Below are 21,495 nucleotides of genomic sequence, written 5' to 3'. Positions count from 1 at the left end.
ACTCATTGAGTATTCACTGAGCTTGTTACCATTCAGTGACAACCCAAAGCCGAGTGCACCAGAATGGCCTCCTGAACCAATCCCTACACTAGACTTCTCCAGCTCAGCCCAGGAATTCTGACTTAGCTTTGGTCCAAGGGACACACCATGTTAAGGACTGTCCCATTTAAAGATAGACAAAAACGTACATTTATTTACTTAGCACATGCAAGTACCTGTCCCCCCCCCCCCCCACATCCATGTGTCACGAGAACAACTTTGGAGACTTGGTTCTCTCCACCATGTGGGTCCAGGGACCAAACTCAGGTCTTCAGACCTGGGAGCAGGGACATTTACCCACTGAGCCATCTCACTGCCCCCACTGGCTCACTTGTGATTCTTCCAACTCAATGGACTCCTTTGAATGAACATTAGATCCACACAGCCAACATGCATGCATACCAGTCTTCTCGGCTCTCTGTTTACCACAGTTGTGAGAGCGCCTCTTAGTAGGTGAGGGAATGGCGGGGTGCCGGTCCACCATTTTTAGGAGGCACCGCTGAGGATTTTAAACCTGACTCCAGGCCCAACTCCCAAACACATCTACACAACTTTACCTGCTAAATTATCTTAACCATGGTCATTTTCGCTGTTCTGTACTTTGAGTAGAAACCTAAGGGAAGAGACAGGTAAGGAGAAAGGGGCAGGCCTTCTAACAACACAGACTAGTCTCAGATGTTAAGTTGGAGCCTAGCACCATGTATTCTTAGATACAAGTATGTGTACGCGTAGGGGTGCGTGTGGATCATCTATGTTGTCAGTGAGTTCCTGTGATGCTCAATCGCTGTTATTTGTGGTACATTTTGGGGGTCCTAGGGACTGAATTCAGGGCCTACCACACGCTCACCACATACCCTGCCACCAAGTCACAAGTGACAGCCCCCGCCCGCTGTGACGTTTAGAGCAGAGAAGGGGAATACGACCCTGACACGATTCAAGCCATCCCCTGTAGCAAAAACCAACTGGTTGGGGGGCATGCAGAAGTCAGACTCTACAGAGAGCAGCCATGGCCTTTCAACCTCCAGTACAGAGAAACCATCTTTCCCTTTCCAGAATAAAGAAATGAGATTGAACATAACCAGGCTCAAAATCTGGAGGTGAGCGGGCACAGGCACCCCACACCATTCCTGACACACCCCACCCTCGCTTTTGGACGTCAGCAAAAGGAGCAAACGAAGTGGTGTCACGGGAGTGTTGTTTTAATAGAGTCTGTGCCAAGCAACATCATAATCTCCAAGTTTGCCCTATCTTTAATAGGCAATATTCAAAATTTTTTTTTTAAAAAAAAGTCTGCATTCATAAAACAGGCCAGCCACACTTTTGAGGAGACTTATTTAAAAATGAGAAGCCATGAGTTATCTTCTTTGAAAAGCAGCCATTTCAAAAGATTTTCTTTAATATCATAAAATACTCTCACGGACAGGTGAGCTAGCAAACACATGCACCAATGTGGCTTTGACAAGAGCCCACCTCCCCCACCCCCACCCCCGTGGACAAGAGAGAAGAGAAATGAATACAGCAGACGGAACAGGTAGAAGGAAAAAAATTCAGTAAAAAGAAAGGAATATAACTTTGTGCTTGGTTATTTTCCTATGTCACAACAAAAACATTTCGGTGCAAATAGTTAATTTTTCCTCTTTTCCATTTAAGACTGGTGGAGAAAAAAATACTTTTTTTCTATAATAAAATATGTAGTTTTTGTTTTTTTTTTAAACTTTTTTTTTAATGTAACTCTTTTTTTTTTTCCTTTTTTGCAGAAAATAATTTTGTAAACTGTCTCACTTTGCCGGCAGGGAGGCTCAGTGCCACCCGGGTCGCAGCTAGTCCCCCTGTTGGCTGAGCTGAAACCAAACCCGGACAGCCAGACTGGGCAGAGGAGGAGCAGGGTGGGGCGCACGCGCAGAGGGCCAAGGTGGGCGGGGCGGGGGGGGGCAGGTTAGAGGTCACTCTCGCCATACAGCGCGGTGGAGAAGGACATGTAGTCTAGAGCACCGGGCACAGAGTCTGGGCCTGCGTAGGGGGCCATTCTCGCGATGCAGTATTCGGCTTGGTCAGGTGGCAGCTCGCGGCGCAGCTCGTCCTCCGTGATGTAATTCTGCAGAGAAAGCATGGTCAGAGTCGCAAAGCTGGAAAGCAGCGCTGCACTGCCGCAACGACTAGGTAGTAAATTTGCCAATAATGTCAGGGATTTCTCCTAGGTCTCCCTGATCCGTACAATATATGCATGCATACATATAACACAGACATGTATGTGCATGTATATATATATGAATACACATTATATATTTACATATTATATATCGTATGTATGTACACACATATGTGTGTTATATATATGTATATATGTGTGTATATATATATATAAAATTGTTTAAAACTTTGTGCTTTTAGTATCCACTTCAACTTCCTTCCAAACCAATTCCGCTGAGATTCTTCTCATTCATCCTACGGGTTTATAGTAACCATGTGCTGGCTTGGTATCAAAGGTTTTCTGGCTGAACACATGCATTCCTAAGAGCCCTCCACATCCTCCGCCAGTGTCTAACAAGGGGTGTCCAGCAGTTTAGGAAGCACAGCTACCGGCGGCTTTTGTAACCAGTCTCCAAGTGTGGGTCTTGCTGCATAGCTCAGCCAGCTCCTAGCCTGGGCCTCTGAATCTCCTTTCCTCCCCCACTAGGTCAGTCAACCTGGACGCTGCTGTTTGTAGGAGTTGAGGGTTCTGAGATAACATTTCTCAACCCATGGGTTGCGACCCCTTTGGGGTTGAACGACCTTTTCACAGGGGTCGCACACTAGACATCCTGCACATCAGATATTTATATCACGATACAGAACAGTAGCAAAATTACAGTTATGAAGTAGAAACGAAAATCATTTTATGGTTGGGGGGGGGTCACCACAACATGGAGACCTGTATTATTAACAGGTTGCAGCATTAGGAAGGCTGAGAACCACTGCTCTGATATTTACCAAAGACTTCATAGCTCCAAGTCCTACAACTGTGAATCCCTTGGGACCCGACGCGAGGAAGAGTGGGGCCGCCCTCTGCCCACTCCAGAAGTCAGGTGACCACTACCCCTTTCTGGGCTGTTCTCTTCCTCTCTGAAATTAGGCATTTTGACTAGATGGTTTCTGGATCCTATAAGGTGGTATGACTCACCCAACTACACACTCCAAAGCACTTAACTCCTCCGTTCAACATAAGTGGTTTTTGCAGACTTGCAGGGTTCCTTGCAAAGGTTTTCCTAAAGCCGATACCATGTCCTAACACCTTAGCTGAGCCCAAGGCGTTAGCGAATGGGCATGGAACCCTGGAAGGAATGACTGAGGTGCTCACATCGCAGCCGTGTGCCCGACCAGAGTCCAAACAGCTTCTGAGCCGCCACAAGAGACCCACCTTATCTCCGGCCAGGATCTTGAAGGACGCCATGACTTGATCTGCTGTATCCGTGTCAGCTGTCTCTCGGGACATGAAGTCGATGAAGGCCTGGAACGTCACTACCCCCAAGCGGTTGGGGTCTACAATGCTCATGATGCGGGCAAATTCTGCCTCTCCCTGGAGGAAACAGCCAACCCACACCTATCACCTAATGGCCTCCTGGAGCATCTCAGGTCGACCTCAAGCCCTGTGTAGCCTGTGGAGGACTCAAAACCCCTCTGATCTGGCTTGGGCTGCCTCAAGGGTGTGGCAGAGACTCGGTAGTTGGAGACTCAGGACTTCCCACCCCCCACAGATCCGGAGTTCCCTGTACAGAAGATATTGGTGGGTACTGATTACAGCGACAATAATATCAGCACAGGCTAACACTTATACAGCATGCACTATATGCCAACTACTATTCTAAATGTTTTATAATTCATTTAATTATTCGTTTACCACAATTAAATAAAATCATAGTATTTCCATCGCATGGAAATCTGAGGCCAAGATAGGATTTGCCCAAGGTCACAGGACTAAGAAGCAGGAAGCTAGGATTAGAACTCAGGCTGTTTCCCTATCACTATGTATTTCCTAAGCACCAGTCATGTGTGCTCGTGACCATGTTATTTAACTCCTACAACTACTAAGGCGGCTTCCCTCACTTCATGACACTACAGATGTTGATGGCGAAGTGGGACTTACTGAGTACACATCTGGCCCAGCCCTTAATCTTGCCGGGCACCACAAGCGTTCTGTATTTGGCCCAATAGACAGGAATTACCTGTCTATCCAGACAAGTGTCCTGTCCTCCTCAGAAAGCTGGATGAAGTGGGGATACACCAAAGTTAGAGAGAGGCCTGGGCCAACGACTGAGTGGTGGCAGGCCTGGATGGGGGCTGTTATGGGGCAGAAATATATACCTCCGTGTCTCAAGTAGGGCAAAGTAGAGCTACCATCCCTATATGCCTTGGGGTTGGCCATCCAGTCGGTGTCCACCATGGGAATAAAAAAGTCCTCTCTCCACAGTACCATAAGGTGTCGCAGATGACAAGGCCAAGCCTCTCAGCCATACCCTGACCCCACGGGTCGTCTGGTTTTCAGATTTTATCTTCCCCAAGGATGGGGACAAGGGGCTCCCCTGGGGAGGACAGTGCTAACCTAAGGGCCTCAAGTCTCCCATTGCTAAGACTTGACTTCTCCAGTTAGGTGACTGCCTCCCAGCCAGGGCAACAGAAAGCCTGGCAGGCAGAGGATGGGGTTTACGTTACCATGTTGTAACCCATGGAGATAAGGCAGGCGCGGAAATCATCCGTGTCCATCATGCCCGTCTTCTTCTGTGGGGCAGTGGCACCAAGACACAGGAGGGACAGACAGCCAGGGGCCAGGGAGACAGCAGAATGAAGGGTGGAGTTTATGGTGGAGATCAGGGAGAGCCACAGAGTAGAGAAGGAACACGTCGAAGGAAGACAGAGCAAAGAATGGTGAGACGTGATGAGGGAGAAGAGGCGGATACCCAAGCAGGTTCCCAGGAAAGATACCGAGGACAGAAGTCAGAGGAACCCAACAGGGGGCAGGCAGAAAAGGATGAGCCCCATGGCCCACGGGAAGGGGGACAGGGAGATTCAGACAGAGAGAGAAGAAAAAAAGGAGAAATGCGTTATTTCTCGCCCCAGAGGCCACCCTTGAGCGTGCTCCATGCAGGAGGCAAGTACCTGGGGGTCGTTGCCAATATCATAACCCAAGCTGATGAGGCAGGCTTTGAACTCTTCAGGACCCAGCGTGCCGGAGTGATCCTGGGGCCGTGGTGCGCCAGGCAGCGAGCCATGCGGTGTCAGGGAAGAGGAGGCCGTGAGGGGGGGTGGGGGTAGGGTGGGCCATGCCCCAGGGAGGAGGGTGGTGTGTGTGGGGAGACACGGGGACAAAGGCATGCGGATGGAGAGGGTGGAGGGTAAGGGGTGGGGGAGAAGGGAAATAAAAGTGCACACAGTTAGACACACGGACAAGGTTCCAGAGGGGGCCCTGTCCCTGGCACACACAGTCCTGCTTGGGAAAGCAGGGCCAGAGGGGAACATGATGAGCCACAAGGGTGAGAAGCTCCCGGAAGTGCCCCAGGTTACCTGATGTCTCCCAGAACCCTACCCCCCCCACCTCGCCAGGTCCCTGGAGGGCAGTGAAGCAGGCAGGGTGGTGGACAGCACCTGGCCTCATATCCCGCCTCCCTTGTGGATGTCCCCAAGCTCAGGGTACTGGGAATGTGCAGCCCATCCTGAAGCTGACATGAGGAGCCACAATAGCGTACTCTAATGTCCCCAGTAGCAGGTCCAAATGCAGCCTCGGTACAGGCAGTCTCTTTTTGCTCCTTTGTCCCAAGGCAGAAGAGGACAGGCCCCACAGCTGTAGGCACAGGGTTTTACTTGTGGCTCTGGCAGCCTCATTCCTGAGGGTTGATTTCTCACAGGAGAGGAATAGTCAACGATGGAAGACCCTCTCACCCACAGTGGCATTCTCTCTAGGAATGCCGTGAAAAGTGCGCCAGCTCAGAAAGCCTGGCTCTATGGGGCAGACTGAGTCAGGGCAGGCTGTTGTTAGTTCCTTGCTCGCTCTCTCCTCCTCACCTACCCAAGGACCAGGCTCATGCCCTGGGCAGTGCCCTCCAGGGCCCTGGGTCGGGGGTTGGGGACCACTCTAGGTGAGCAAGGAGTAGGGCTCTCACCCGGTCAAAGTGGTTGAAGGAGGCCCGGAACTCGTTCATCTGCTCCTGGCTGATGCCTTTGGCATCCCGGGTCAAGATCTGGTTCTCCACTTCATTGATGGTCCTGGCAATGGTGGTGAGCAGCTGCTCCCAGCCCACGCGGATGTGCTAGGGGCAAGTGATGAACTTGTCAGGCCCAGGCTCTGGGCTGTCCAACCATTCCTCCTCTCAACTCAAAAAAGGGCTGGAGAGATGGCTCAGGGGATTAAGAACATTTGTTGCTGTTCCAGAAGATCTAGGTTTGATTGCCAGCCCGCATAAGGCAGCTCGCCACCATCTATAACTCTAGCTCCAGAAAACATATCCCCTTCTGGCCTCCTTGGGTACTGGGCACACACGTGGTGCACAGACATACACTCAGCCAAAATACTCTTATCCATAAGATAAATATATTATTTGTGAAGGCCAAAACAGTTAGCTTGACCATCTTTCTGGAGTCACAGTGTTACCAGTGGGAGGGACACAGCACATTCTGCCAGGACAGAGGGCCTGAAAGGGGCAGGAAGGGCAATAAGATTCGGATTTGCCAATGGAACTTTGTTAGAGAAGGAAGGTAGGCTTTGCGGTGGAAAAAAAAAAAAACTAAAGAACAAAAAATAACAGAGCGATCCCTTCCCAACAGCTACTATCTCACAACTACACATACGAGAACATACATCTACAAACGAACCTTTGATCTAAGCCAATACAGCTGGCACCACAATGGCCTTCTGGTCAAAGCCAAGCCAAATACACCATGCTGGTCTCAGTGATCACATAGTAAAACTGCATGCAGCCTATGTAAGCACACCCTACGGCATGTGAACAATGAGGAAACGGCTGAACAGGGCAAGCCTCGTAACATATCCTACATGACAGGATGAACAGCTAACATCCTATAGGAATCAGGTACCTAAGTCAGTGATGTTTTGAGCCCACTAGCACCAATATCCCTGCAAGGTGCTTGTTAAAAATTGAGACTCATCAAGTGCCGCCTTAGAACAAATGAATTCTGGAACCAGGGACCAGATATGTGCATTTGCCACAAATTCTCTGGGGCACAAAGGTGCTGAGGACTGAAGGTACAGAGTTTCAGGGATAGAAAGAGTGAGGATCCCTGTTGTGAGGAGCAGGCTACGTTCCCACCCAGCTCCCGCACGGCTAGCTTTATACCCGAAATAACAACACACAAATTGTATTCTTTTAAACACTGCTTGGCCCATTAGCTCTAGCCTCTTATTGGCTCTCACATCTTGATTAACCCATTTCTAATGAGTGTAGCACCACGAGGTGGTGTCTTACCGGGAATATTCTTAACCTGCATCCATCTCGAAGAGGAGAGCTATGGCGACTGCTTGACTCAGCTTTCTTTCTCCCAGCATTCTGTTCTGACTACCCTGCCTATCTAAATTCTGCCCTATCAAAAGCCAAGGCAGTTTTTTTTTATTAACCAATGAAAATAACAAATAGACAGATGACCCTCCTCCATCAGATCCCTCCTCCTCTACCCAGATTCCTTGGGAGATGCTGCCCCAAGCAGAGGACAGCAAGGACCCCCAGCTTCTTCTCAGAGAAGCAGGACCCGGCCTGTTTACCTCCATGGTGTAGTTGGTGTGCTTATTATCAAAGATAAGTGCCTCCTGGATGAGCTGGTGGTCACACTCCAGCATGTCAATCTTTGGCTTATAGTTGACAATGCTCTTCTCGTACTGCCGCAGGTGGCTGAGCTGGTCCTCCAGGGTACCGTGCATCTCGATGGAGATCCTCCCAATCTCCTGTCCATCGGGAGAGAGATAACATCAGACCCACTCAGAGGGCAGGGACAAGTCCCCCAAGGTCACTTCTACTAGCATCCTGGCCCTAGAGAAGCTACAACTAGCAACACTGAACATGAAAAGATATTTGGCATGGACGGTTCTCGGAAAGGAAGTTGCACCTTATAGTACTATATTAAGCCTTGGCACTAGGTGGAATATTTTCCATCAATCATGTACCTCTTAGCGCAAGGAAAGGGTTGGATCGCGGAGTCAATAGCTGACCCAAACACTCATTTTGCTTGCTATTTAAACGCCTTCCAGAGAGCACTGCTCCCAGCCAGCTCCCTCCCAACCAGGACCCCTCATATTTCTCAGTTCACCTGGCATACCTCCTCTGCAGCTATTTTTGCTCCGGCTCTTTTGTCCCCTAGGATGGTTATGCAAGCCCTGCTGAGGCACCCAACCTCATGAGCAAGGCCTAATGTACACTTCTGCCAGCCATTGACTCATGTAAGTGGTTCTTGGCGAAAGCAGGTTTTATTCATTCAGTTCAGTCCCCTGTTAACATTTATCGAGTATTTAAAAGTCGAGTCTTGGGGGTGCAGGAATGTGTGTGTGTGTGTGTGTGTGTGTATGCACATGTACACACTCATATAAACTTGACACAGACTCTACACTCAAGATATTCAGTGATCACTCATCACACACATCCCACAAAATGTTCTATACTTGTGCTACGAGGCTTGCTGAGCTCTCTTACGAAGAAGGATCAGGCTCACCGCCTGGGGAGCGGTAACGGAGACAAGGCAACCCAGAGGGGCTGAGCTGACCCAGGCATCTACTTGCTCTTCCTGTGGAACTTTCATAGGAGTTCCTTAGTAGTGTCCTACTTTGCCCCAATCAAACCACCAGCAACCCCTGCAATTGAACGATCATGTGCTCAGACCTGTCTTCCATGGTCCCTCTCAGTAACCAGGTGACTTGGCTGGTTGGAATGGTAACAGGAAAGGGTAAGACAGTCCCAGCCTGGTTCCCATGACAAGACTCACCTCCATCTTGGTCTGGATCCAGGGCCCAATGACATTGGCTTGGGCCCCAAACTGCTTGCGTAGCCTCTCATTGTGCTGCTGGCGGGCATGCTCCTCTGTTAGAGCCTGGTCCCTCCGGGGCACCAGCTGCCGTACCTGGGGTGGGCATAACCATAGGACTCTGTAGGTGTGCCAGTCCCATGTCCCATACTCCCAGGTGAGGAAATGAGGATCCCCCATGAGGAAAAGAGGCAAGTCAGAATGCAGTAAGAGCAAAGATGTCAACTTAGACCAGAAACTCATTCACTAACAAATGAAAACCAATGAGATACAGATAAAAATCCTGCCCTTAAGAAACGTACAATGGTTTGCAACCACTTTGGAAATCAGTATGGCAATTTCTCCGAAAATTAGGAAGCAATCTACCTTAAGACTCAGCAATACCGCTGTTGGGTATATACCCAAAAGATACTCAATCATACCACAAGGACATGTGCTCAACTATGTTCATAGCAGCATTATTGGTAATAGCCAGAACCTGGAAACAACCTAGATGCCCCTCAATCAAAGAATGGATAAAGAAAATGTACATTTACACAATGGAGTATTACACAGCGGTAAAAAATAATGGCATCTTGAAATGTGCAGGCAAATGGGTGGAACTAGAAAAAAACCATATTGAGTGAGGTAACCCAGACCCAGAAAGACAAATATAATATGTACTCATTCATAAGTAGCTTTAAGACATAAAGCAAAGAAAAATCAGCCTACAGGTAAACCCCAGAGAAACCAGACAACAAAGAGGACCCTAAGAGAGACACACATGGGTCTATGTAGGAAGGTGAAAAAGATAAGATCTCCTGAGTAAACTGAGAACATGAGGGTCATAGGAGAGAGTAGAAGGGAAGAAGGGAGGAAGGGAGGAGAGTGGAGAAAAATGTATAGCTCAATAAAAACAATAATAAAGAAGAAATATACAATGGTTCGGCCTATGCCCATTAGCCCTTCAACTCACATGGTCCCATTTGCCATTGATCTCCTGAGGCGTGATGGTTGTATAGGGGTTGGTGCCTGCCATGTTGACATGATAGGTCTGGACAATCTTGGACACTTCATTGTGGATGCCCAGGATGGCCAGGCGCTCTTTGTCAGCATCTGGGAGAGTGGCCTTGAACTGCTCATGGGCTGTGGTCAGTCCCTGGACAGACAGTGGCAAGAGTTAGTCAGTGCTCTTCTCAGACAAGATAAACAAAAGGAGCCCAAGAGGTCCCAAATAAAGGACTGAAGGTCAAGTCCTACACCTATTAAAGACGTGGGAACACCCAAACCAAGTTCTGATGGCAGATTTGGGATATGGTATATAATAAAGTCTACATTTTTGTGTGCACAAAAGAAAAGGTCAAGAGAACAAATAAATACATTTGTCTGCTGGGCAGTGGTGGCACATGTCTTTAATCCTAGTACTTGGGAGGCAGAGGCAGGCAGATCTCTGCGTTTGAGGCTAGCTTGGTCAGCAGTACATGGTGAGACCCTATCTTTAAAAGGGAGTGGGAGGCTGGAGAGATGACTCAGCAGTTAAGAGCACTTGCTATTCTTGCAGCGGACCAAGGTTCAGTTCCCAGCATACATATGACTGCCAGCAACCATCTGCAACTCCAGTTTCAGGGGAATTTGGGCACCGTGTCCAAGTGGCACACATACATACATGCAGACAAAACACCCATATGTTGTTCATAACATAAAAATAAAACAATCGTAAAAACCAAACAACTCAACCTTCCATGCTAACTCTTCTCAATCTATGGGATCCTTGGAATACTGGTTCTCGGTTTATCCTAAAGAGGATCAGCCTCTCCGGGATGCCCACCTGGATCTCCTCAATGGTATGTACAATGAAGGTGTCCTGCAGGTCCTCCATGGCTCCCTCCATCCAGTTGTTGAAGGGTGCAGCCCGCTTGGCATATTCCAAGTACAGCTGGTCGATGGTCTCCAGCAGCTTCTCTGTTCTCTGGGAGTATCAAGTGGGGTGGGCTGGTTAGTAGAGTGAAACTTGAAAGCCAAGCCCCCGGGCATCTTGGTCTAGAAGCACCAGACTGGATGAGGCAGAAAGAACCAGTTCTTCAGTGGCTCTGGGTCTTGGCTGTCAATTGACAGATTCCATCACATTGGAGTCACTTGTCCAAGTCCCAAGAGGGTCTGGTTTACAGAACAGGACAACTCTCAAAAGGCTAGAGCTGGGCTCACAAGTTCATGGGGACAGGAGGAGGATCTCCATCAATGCAAAGTTCACACATTCTCAGTCAAAGTGAGTCTTCCTATTTAGGACAGAGATGGGGATGGTCCAGGGAATCATGGGAACTTAAAAAGAGGAGCAGGAAGTGACACACAGCACTGCAGGGTCCTCACCTCTAACGCTTCTCTTCGCTTCTGAGTGAGGGCCCCAAGATTGTCCCACTGGTCACAGATCTTTTGGCAACGAGCATTGACACTGGGTGAGTCATAATAGTCCAACTCACTGTAGGGTGGGAAGAGACAGACAGGGGTCAAAGAATGAGGGACACACAGGTTGAGGTGGGCAGGTATGGAGCCTGCCATTCCTGTTCCCGGGGATGTCAGGAGCACTAGCTGCGCTGGGGGAGCTGAGGGTGCTCTCCTCTGCACACTTCCAGCACCCTGCCCCATTCCCGCCTCCTTGGCTTTCAGGAAATCAGAGGCAGGAGACAGCCCTTGCTGCAAATAAAGCTGGTGGTGAATCTAATGGCCAATGATGGGAAGCTGCTGAGGCCCAAGAAAAAAAAGCTCAGAGTCAAGGACTAAGGCTTGGGAGCCAGGCGAGGTGGCTCATGCCTATAATCTCAGCACTCTCCTAGGAGGCTGAGACAGGAGGATTGCCAAGTCTGAGGCTAACCTGAGCTACTCATTGAGTTCTAGGCCAGTCTAGAGCCACAATTTGAATCCTGTCTCAAGAGAAAATGAACGAACAGAAAACCAAAATCTAGGCTGGCAAGATCAAGATGGTCCAGTGGGTGAAGCACTTGCTGTGTAAGCTTGAAGACCTGAGTTCAATTCCCGGAGCTCACAGTAAAAGCAGAGGGAGAACCAACTCCTTCCCACTGTCCCCTGATCAGCACGTATGCACCATGGCATGCGTATGCCTGTTCTCTCTCTCTCTCTCTCTCTCTCTCTCTCTCTCTCTCTCTCTCTCTCTCTCTCTCTCTCACACACACACACACAATTAAAAACCAAATAGCACAAAAATGTTGTAACAAATCCCATTACTTTTACACTAATCTAAATGGTTTGAGTACCCCTGATCCTATCCTTGTAATAGGTAATGACCAAACATCTGCACAAGAACGGAACGGTTCAGGCTCTCCCACCAGGAAGAGTCCTTGCCTTCTGTATTGCCTGCCCCTTGACCACATGGGCACAACACCTTCCCCCACTCAAGCGCCATCTGTCTATCCCCTTACTTCCTCATCTATATCAGCTGAGAAAGCAGACCCCAGCATCACACTGAGACCTCAAAGAAAAAGAGACCGAAGCAGCCCCTACTTGAGCTCCTGGGCGATGGCCGCGATCTGCTCCACACGGTCCTGGTGGGCAGCCAGGTCACTCTCAAAAGCCTCGTGTTTCTTGAGCAGGGCCTTGATCTCCGACAAGGTGGCTGTCTCATAATCCTTCTGCCGCAGCATGGCTTCTTTGCCTTGGGTTGGGTGGCGGGGGATAGGGGTCGGGGGAGGGGGGGAGATGGAGACAGGACACAGATGAGCAAGAGCCAGGCAAGCATCATCCAACTCTCAAGCCCCAGAAAGCTCTGCTTGTTGGGGGTATTTCCCGTGGAGATGCTCACTGTACACCAATCTACAGCGTAAGAGAGTAGATATATAGCAAAGAATATCCAGCTATGGGGGGAGACTGGAGGACCACTGCCCTTCAGGGAGCACCTCCAGGACAGTTAAACTGGTTGTCTATGAAGGAATATGTTATGCAGGAATATGTAGACATGCACGAGGCCTGACATTCACTTTCCAACAGTAGGAAAGAGCAATACATGTTCTGTGGAGTAACGGGGGGTGGGGGAGAGTAGAGGCAGAGGAGTACCTCATGGGTACTTTAGAATCTTAGAGCGCTCTAGTTAGGATGTAAAGTGTGAAAGCCCTGCCAGGGATCCCTTCCCAGCTCTTCTCAGTGCAGTCGGTGCACCCGTGGCCTCTGCCGCTCACATTCACTGGTGCCCAGAGCCTTCTCTGCCATCAGTAATGTCCTCACCCCAGGGCAAGGATAGTGCTTGTACCTTTAGCCCTGCTCTCAGAGGAGGAAGGCAAGGATGAGAAACGACCTCCCTAAAAAGCTTCCAAGTTGCCTGAGGAAGGACCTTCAGGGTAGGGGAAGCTGAGCCTTGTTTACAAGCACGTTCTCTGTAACTAGGCCGTCATAGCGTGATCCCACCTTTGCGGCCCATAAGGCTAGACTGTGAGGCTATAAGAGCTACGGCCAATAGCAGAGCATTTCTTTCTTTTGGTATTGGGTTAGGTTTTTTGTTTTTTGTTGTTGTCTGTTTTCCCTTTAAAATCGTAACACAGTAAATTTAGATTTAATTTACAAATAAATGCATTTATCTATTCCTACATAAATATATTTCCTGCTCTAAAAATATTTAGTAGCACACACTTATTTAGTAGCACACACTTATTTAGTAGCACACACTATCAGAATTTCTATTTTGGCTTCATGGTCTTCCTGGGTATAGCGGTCCTTCAAGATCTGTAGGGGACTCATTTCAGGACTGCCTAAGAATACCTAAATCCCAAGATGCTCAAATTCCTTATATAAGATGGCACAGTATGTACATGTGTGTGTATACACACACACATACATGTAATCTCCATATATTCTCCCATATACTTTAAGTCACTTCAGTTGCTTACAGTATAAATGCTACACAGCTAGTGTTTGTCCATAGCCTTCAAGGGATTATGACAGGAAAACAGTCTGTATGAGCTCAGCACAGACATAATTCCTTTCTGCTCTTAATGTTTTGCTTCAAAGTTTGGTTTAATTCAGAGACACAGAACCCATGGATACGAATAATTTTCTTGGCCAGACTTTTCCAACGGAGCTTCTCATTGTTCTGTGGGACCCCAGATCCCACCCCACCCCAGCTTGCACTGTGACAGATTTCCCATAGATAACCCTGGGCACACAATGTCCTCCATGTTTAGGGTTAATTCCTTAGAATGAAATTCCAGTTGGGTGTAGTGACACACACCTTTATTCCCAGCACTAGGGAGGCAGAGGCAGGTGGATCCTCTGGGTTCAAGGCCAGCCTGGTCTACACTGAGAGTTCTAGGTCAGTCAAGACTACATGATGAAACCTCTATTTCAAAACAAAACAGAAATAAAATAAACTAAGAAAAAAGTGAGTGGATCAGAGCCATCCTCACCAATTCCCTTCACTCTGTACTTGCAAGTGCACTGGCATCCTAAATCCACCAGCTTATCTGGTGTTTTCCTACCAAGCCAGGCCACCCCCAGATAGCTATAGACTGCGGTCCTCCCTGCTGCCAGTAATTCTCCTCAGCATCCTGGGCCCTCAGCACGTGATTCTCACAAACCTAGGAGCGGGTACTACTGTTCCCACTTTGCGAACATGGAAACTGAAGCAATCCAGAGGTCAATGAACTTGTCTGGTGCCAGAGGACTATTAAACAAGATGACATAAACCAAAGCAAAAGAACTGAGTTATTGCTGGAGGCTGGGTGGGAGTCAAAAAGGGAGGCGGGAGCCGGCTCACCATCTGTCCAGGCCTCGTGGATGGAGGCCTTCTGCCGGAACTTCTCGGCCAGGTGGTCCAACCTCTCTAGCCTCCGGATCTCATTCAGCAGCCACTCCTCGTAGCCCTTCTCTGCCTGCTCCAGGCAACCCCAGGCATTGTTGATGTCCTGCAGAGATGGAGACACAAGCTCAGAGAACCTGGAGGGGCTGGAGCTTTCCAGGCAGAGATGTTTCTGATCTTAGCCCCCCCACACATCACAGTCAAACATCCATCTGACTCTTCCAGCTCCTATTCGTACTAATTACCCTGCCTCTTAGATTGGGAATGGAGTCTGAGTTCACATGCAGTTATGGAGTCTTCCCGTTTGCTGACTAGCTTCCAGATGAATCCTAGCCAGCCTCAGAGGTCCAACAACAAGTCAGGGAACCAAACGAAGAATGAAGCAAAATAACAAAAACTAAAAAACAAAAACAAACAAACAAACAAAAAAAAAAAAGCCTGGTGGTGCTGGTGCATGCCTTTAATCCCAACACTTGGGACTGTGAGTTCAAAGCCAACCTGGTCTACAGAGCAAGTTCCAGGACAGGTACCAAAGCTACAAAGAGAAACCCTCATCTCAATATCAAAAAATAAATTAAAAAAGGAGGAGGAGGAGGAAGATGAGGAAGAAGAGGAAGAGGGGAGGAGGAGGATTTTGGCTCTGGGCTCTGGAGAGTAGCTTGGATGAGGGAATCAGCCGTGATCATGAGAAGAAAGCAATGCACAATGCCCTTTGTACAGGCATCCTACAGTTAGCACAGGGCACCCAGTTGGAATACCAAGAGCAGAACCAGTCTGAGAGCCAGCCTCCTGCCCCACATCAGGGGCACGTCCTTTACTTCTCAAGAGTATCTGTTAGCTAGCAGTCACTCTAAGAACCCAAACCATCTGATTAAATCCTGAACTCTGAAGGACTGGTCTTCATATGTTTACATGACACCACAGGCCTTTTGCTTCCTTCAAGATCACCTGTTCCTGCCTCCTCCCACTTGGTCTGTCCTCTCTGGTTCTGCCCAATATGTCTGGATTTTTGCTTGTTTTTGTTTTGTTATTCCTTGTTGGAAAGGATAAAAGGTGGTGCCTTGATGAGTTTGCCCTGTATTCTCCTGGCTCATAAAGTCCTGGAGACAGGATAAAAGGAATGAGCGACAAGACAAAAAGGGACGTAATGGGAGAGCACCCAGGACACAGAAAATTAACTGCATATTAGGGTTTAGTCCCTATTTTCTGGATAGGGCTTAGTGATACTTGCTGTGATCCACCTGCCTCGGTTTCCCAAGAGCTGGGATTATAGATTTGATTCACACCCAGCTTATTATAGGCATTTCTGTTTGAAAGAATCTTATATAAAACATGCTTTAGGAGTCCACTTAAAATTATACTTATACAGAAAGATTAAATTGGACTTGGCAGCATAGGCCTGTAATCCCTGCTACTTAGAATGTCAAGGCAGAATCTCAAGTTCAAGGTCTTCATGGTTGAGTCCTAGATGAGTTGATCCCCAGGAGGAGTTAGTTACCTCACGGAAAGAAATGAAAAGGGGGCTGGGGATGTGGTCCTGTATCAGAGCACTTGTCTAGCATGCATGAGGACCTGGAATCAATAAAAAGATCTTTCCAAATTAGAACAAAATTGATAGTTGGTAATAAGAGTATAAATAACTTTTACTTTTTAATATTTATTTGTATATTAGAAATACACTACAAAAATTAATTTGTTGTTTAAGATAACAAAAGTGGGTCTGTTTTGTTTGTTTTTGCTTAAGGTCATATCAAAGTAAAAACTAACATTATTTGCTTGGTTCAGCATGACCAGACATTCTGTTTAAAACATTATTTTTTTTAAGGGGCAGGGGGAGTTTGGAATGCTAAGATGAGCAAGCCTGACCCAGAACAGTCAAGGGAGAAGGTGGCTATCCCCTCTGTGCCTGTGCTTGAGTCTGGGTGACAAAGTGAAAGAAATGTGGAACATGGCATCTAAGTAGAAGAAAACCCACCTCCAAGCAGCTGGGGGATGGAGGTGACCAGGCGGGCCCCAGACTTGCCCCTGGCACTCACCGAGACCATCCTGCCCTCGGAAGGCATGAAGGCGGGCCGGTTGCTGAGCCGCAGTTTGGTCTGCAGCGTGTTGAAGTTGATCTCCAGCTGGCACTTCTCCTGCACCTTAGGTGGCTTGTGCAGGCGCCGGTAGTCTCGGAAGTCCTCCAGCTTCTGCTGCATGGCATGCATGGTGTTCTCGGGTACCCGATTCTCCAGCCACGGGATGGTGCGGCGGATCCACTCCAACAGCTACGGTGAAAGGGCAGAGGCAAGGCATGGACCAAGGATGCTGGAGGAAGGTGTGCGCAAAGGCAAGACGTCTCTCCTAATGGCACACTCCCTTCCCAACTACCCACTGGGGCCTCACCATGCCTCGAAGCAAGGCTTCTGGGTGCTTCCTCCAAGTTGACCAGGATACGGTCAACTCAGAGCCCACACCCCTCATCTTCTCAGCCCTGACAGGGACAAACCAAAGAACCACAGGCTGCTCTAAAAGCAAAGACACCTGAGCTCAAGTCAGCTAGCTGGGCCTCAGTTTCTTCACCTATACAAAGCCGGGGTATAACAGAACAGGGACCTCTGGCCTCAGAAGAGGCTAGAATCTGGGACAGCCGAGACATCTATCCCGGAGCCATGGTGAGGATTAGGAAGATGGAGGGCCGCAAAGACGGATGACAGGAAGCGCAAGGACCACCTGCACATTGCCAGGCATGACCCACGGAGTGACTCACAGCAATAATCATAGAAAGACGACATGGTCGAGTGCTACCAGCACCCCCACGCTATGGAGGAGGCGCCCAGGGCTCTGCTCTGCCAGGTCACGCAGCTTGCTATGGTGACTGGCTAGAATGGTGACACAGGGATTAAAGCCTGGGCATCTGGCTCTCATTAAACCAGAAGGCAGAGCCACCAAGGGGCTAAGTGAACAGTTTAAAAAGCCGAATTCCTTCAGGGAAGAAACAAGCAGCAGCACCTTAACCCAAATGACAGTGGGTCAGCTGAGTAACTTCGTGTGTCATCCTGTCCCCTGCCGGCCTGTTAAGCCAGCCTGAGCCAGTTCTGAGTCCTCTCAGGCACATGTCTTCTCCGAACCTGATACAGCCCTGTACTATCGAGTTCAGGCAAAACCAACAGAGCGGCAGTACACCAGGCTGCAAATGCCTCTGAGATCTCGGGCTTAACTCCCACTCAGTAAGTGACAGAAAAACCAAGAGCCAGAGAGGTGGAGACACTTTCCCAGGCTCACTGTAACCCAGACACCACCTCCTCTGTCTTCACCGCAGCTCTCCCAGAGACCCAGAGCCAAGCTGCTCCACGTTAACTGTGCTTGGAGCATACACTGCACCAGCCTGGGACTGTGTCTACAGAATGACTCTGTAGGTACAGATAGATCCCGAGAGCTTTCTTCTCTCAGGGTGCAATGCAGGGCCTTGCTGGGGCCAGTCTAGAAGAACACAAGGGTACCCACATCACTGGCCAGCTTCTCGTAGTCTTCCATAAGCTGTTCATTCTCTTGATTGACGGCCAAAACTTTGCAGATGCGATTGGCTGCTGTTTCCGCCTGGCAACAAGATGGAAAAGTCATGACTAGCCCGCCCCAGCAACGTGGGCCCCTGGACACACCTGTGTCAACAAGCCCCTTCAACCTTGCTGCGCCATGTGGTTGGAAAGGGGCTCCTGGGGCTCTCTCTGAGTCACACTTCCTGTCTTCTGCATCACACTCTTGGCCAGCCCTGGACAAGGGTTGATTCCCCTCATGCATGCTGGGAAGAAATTAATCAAGTAACGGAGGCAATCAAAATCTCAGGTGGAGAAAGGAAGAAATTCATGCCCATCCTGGAATTCCAGGGATCGCAAGGCTTGGGACCTCAAGCTGGATTTGATGGTATTGTGGAGACGCGAGATTGCAAGTCTGAAAGTGAGGCGGTGCGGCCTCTCGGGTTCCCTGAAGAAATCTCTGAAGGCCCCTAGTTCAAAGCCCTTTAGAGAAAAGCTAAAGACATGGCCGCGCACGGAGGATAAGATGTAAGGATCAACATAGCACGGGTGGGAAACCCATCACAGGTGCCAATGGCCCAGCTAAGATCACACCGTGCACCAAGCACTGGGCCAGGATAGACCAGAGACAGTTCTCAGCAGTGAGAAGAATGATGAGGGATGGAATGGTAACCAGCCACAAGGTCTACCTAGCACCCCAAAGAGACCCAGCCTCTGGTGGCTAGTAAGGGTACTGTGTACCCAACATCAGCAGGGACCCTGTGTTCCTGAATCCACTTCACTTAGGTGACTTTGTTGTTAGGATCTCATTAGGTAGCCCTGGCTATCCGGAAACTCACTCCTGTTGTACTCCGTGTTAAACTCATAGAGATCTGGCCACCTCTGCCTCCCACGTGCTGGGTGTAGAGGTGTTCGCTCTCACACCTGGCCCACTTGAATGGCTCTGAAGCTGAGTTGTGTCGTTGTACACATGCCAACCCTATATCAAGGCGAAGGGAGTGTGAAGCTCTTTGGGGACCGCAGGATAGAGAGGAGACAGTTTAGGGCAGAGAAGACGATGCCCATGAAGACAGATAGGAACCCTGAGACCCTGGAGACAGGTGACCTACAGATAATGAAGGACACCTGGTTTAAGAAAGAAGAAGACAACGTGTAAATCTGGTTGATGACCAAAAAGTTTCTGCTACCACAAAATGAGACTGGGTGTAAAGAACTCCCTGAGAACTGGAAGGGATGGGCTATGATGTATGTGTTTCTTCCAAGAATTTTTCAAAGGGGAAATGCCAACCAAACCGCATGTCTTGTGGATGAGTGTGCTGGGATACATAGGGGACGGGACAGAACAAAACTGTCCTAAAGGTCTCTCAACTGAACAGCCAAGAGACTGTATCTACAGTGTGAGTACTGAACAGCAGGGACTCCAAGAGGAGAACGCGGGAATGGCCAGAGGGGGACCTAAGCACCCTCTGGATCCCAGCTCTCAGTTACCATTTCTGTCCTCAAACTCAACCCTGTCCTGCAAATGACATGGCCCCTTCTCATACAGAAGTCCTGCTTGACTACCACCTTGAGAACCACTGAGTAACTGTGGTGAATTTCCTGAGGCCCTGAAGAAATGAGTCACTTCCCAATAGCCTATCTCTAAGAGGCAGGCTCCAAAAAGAACGCAGACTTATGAGCACCAACTCAGTATGCTTCATGAAGCTGGTTGGGGTGATGATCACCTGCCATGGTGTTACCAAAACTACTTTCACCAAAACTAAGGCAGAGGACCACAGACAACCAGGAGGCGGCGTGGCTGCAGACATTGCCACTAACAAGTCACGGATAGCTCATCATTGTAAATAAACAGCAGCTGCAGGCTGGCCAGGAACGTAACCATCCTCCTGCCTCAGACCCCAGAGTGCTGGGAGGACAGGTGTGTACCACTACACTCGCTTGCACTAACATTTCTTATGTAAACAAATCCCAACTTACACTCACTGTCACCCAGATGTTGGTGGGCTGGGTGGGCTATGAGTTCATACAATTTCAAGAGCTGTGCTCGGAAGGCTTTGAAGCCTTGCCACGGGCTGTAGATGGTTCCACAATCAAAGAAGCATCCTTTGGATGAAATCTGGGAAGAGTTCTCCATGGGATTCTCAGGGGCTTTTTGCAAGGATCGAAGGCCTGATCTTTTCAGTCTCAACAGGAGAGAGTCGGCGGACACTACCAGCATGCCCAAAGGAACAGCCTTTGGGGAAAGAAGACCCAAAGAGTACAAGAGTGGTTTCTTTATACAGGACCCACCTGTGAACACTTGTGGGTCATCTTGAGGGACAACAGTCCTTTGACCTTTGAGAAGAAGCTTCTTGAAAGACAGACCCCTCTCCTCCCACAGGCTGCAATCCTGAATGAGCCTGCCAGGGGCAGAGGGGATACATGCTCTCAAGTCTTAGTCACGACTAACCTAAGTCAGAGGTGAGCCAAGCCAGCTTGGCTGGCCTTGCAGACCCCACCCACAGAGTGAAGGGGATCAGTCGGGCTGCACCTAGCTTCTCAGCTTCCCCTCCCCAGAACTGCAGGGTGGACTTGAGGGGAAAACCAACAGCTGCATGGAACATAAGCAATGCTCGCAAGGTGGCTGGAGTGTAGAAGCACCGGGGACAGACTTGGACTAGGAGAGAAAAAAAAAGTGGCCCTGGGAGAACGGCAGAGATGGAAGCCACCCAGAAGAAAGCCCAGGCTGGGTTCTAGTTTGGGATTTTCTATGATGGGACGGGCTATTCTAAAACCCATGCAAGAAGCAGGCTGCCCAAGTCTTTCTGAATGACAGACTGCATGAGCTAGCACAAGCAAGCGGAGACACCAACAGGCCAAGAACGCACTCCAGAGAAGGCCAGATGTATATTCTCACGTTCTTTGTGACCGCTTTCAACTGTACTGTTAGCATAACTAACACACAACAATTTTTTTTTTACACAGGGTTTCTCTCTATGTAGCCCTGGCTGTCCTGGAATTTTCTATGTAGACCAGGCTGCCCTTAAACTCACAGAGATCCACTTGCCTCTCTGCTTCCTAAATGCTGGAATTAAAGGCATGTGTTATCACACCTGGCCACACATCCATGAGTTATTATTATTCTTAGAGATTTAGCTATCTTGTGCCAAACTTCCACTCTGACAA

At 49.0% G+C, this 21,495-nt stretch overlaps 1 protein-coding gene across 3 annotated transcripts in view; it reads right to left on the bottom strand.

Annotated features, from left to right (window-relative positions):
- Positions 1 to 1,217: 1,217 nt before the first annotated feature.
- Actn1 (actinin alpha 1) overlaps positions 1,218 to 21,495 on the bottom strand; it is a 94,237-nt gene continuing 73,959 nt past the window's right edge. The window contains exons 9-22 of one of the 3 annotated variants that reach the window (XM_050158643.1): positions 18,302 to 18,394; positions 16,852 to 17,082; positions 14,774 to 14,921; positions 12,532 to 12,682; positions 11,383 to 11,491; positions 10,844 to 10,984; positions 9,992 to 10,174; positions 8,998 to 9,132; positions 7,787 to 7,966; positions 6,174 to 6,320; positions 5,173 to 5,253; positions 4,729 to 4,794; positions 3,437 to 3,595; positions 1,218 to 2,134 (exon numbers count right to left, since the gene is read on the bottom strand). In XM_050158643.1, the coding sequence (XP_050014600.1) occupies positions 1,976 to 2,134; positions 3,437 to 3,595; positions 4,729 to 4,794; positions 5,173 to 5,253; positions 6,174 to 6,320; positions 7,787 to 7,966; positions 8,998 to 9,132; positions 9,992 to 10,174; positions 10,844 to 10,984; positions 11,383 to 11,491; positions 12,532 to 12,682; positions 14,774 to 14,921; positions 16,852 to 17,082; positions 18,302 to 18,394 (1,983 nt within the window). In that variant the 3' untranslated portion in view covers positions 1,218 to 1,975. The remainder of the gene's footprint in view (positions 2,135 to 3,436; positions 3,596 to 4,728; positions 4,795 to 5,172; positions 5,254 to 6,173; positions 6,321 to 7,786; positions 7,967 to 8,997; positions 9,133 to 9,991; positions 10,175 to 10,843; positions 10,985 to 11,382; positions 11,492 to 12,531; positions 12,683 to 14,773; positions 14,922 to 16,851; positions 17,083 to 18,301; positions 18,395 to 21,495) is intronic. The other 2 variants (XM_050158644.1, XM_050158645.1) reach the window with 2 other exon arrangements.

This window comes from Alexandromys fortis, unplaced genomic scaffold (assembly GCF_014885135.2).
Source record: "Alexandromys fortis isolate MF-2015 unplaced genomic scaffold, M_Fortis_MF-2015_v1.1 scaffold_99, whole genome shotgun sequence".
Lineage (NCBI taxonomy): Eukaryota > Metazoa > Chordata > Mammalia > Rodentia > Cricetidae > Alexandromys > Alexandromys fortis.
This window is presented reverse-complemented; position numbering and strand designations above follow the sequence as displayed.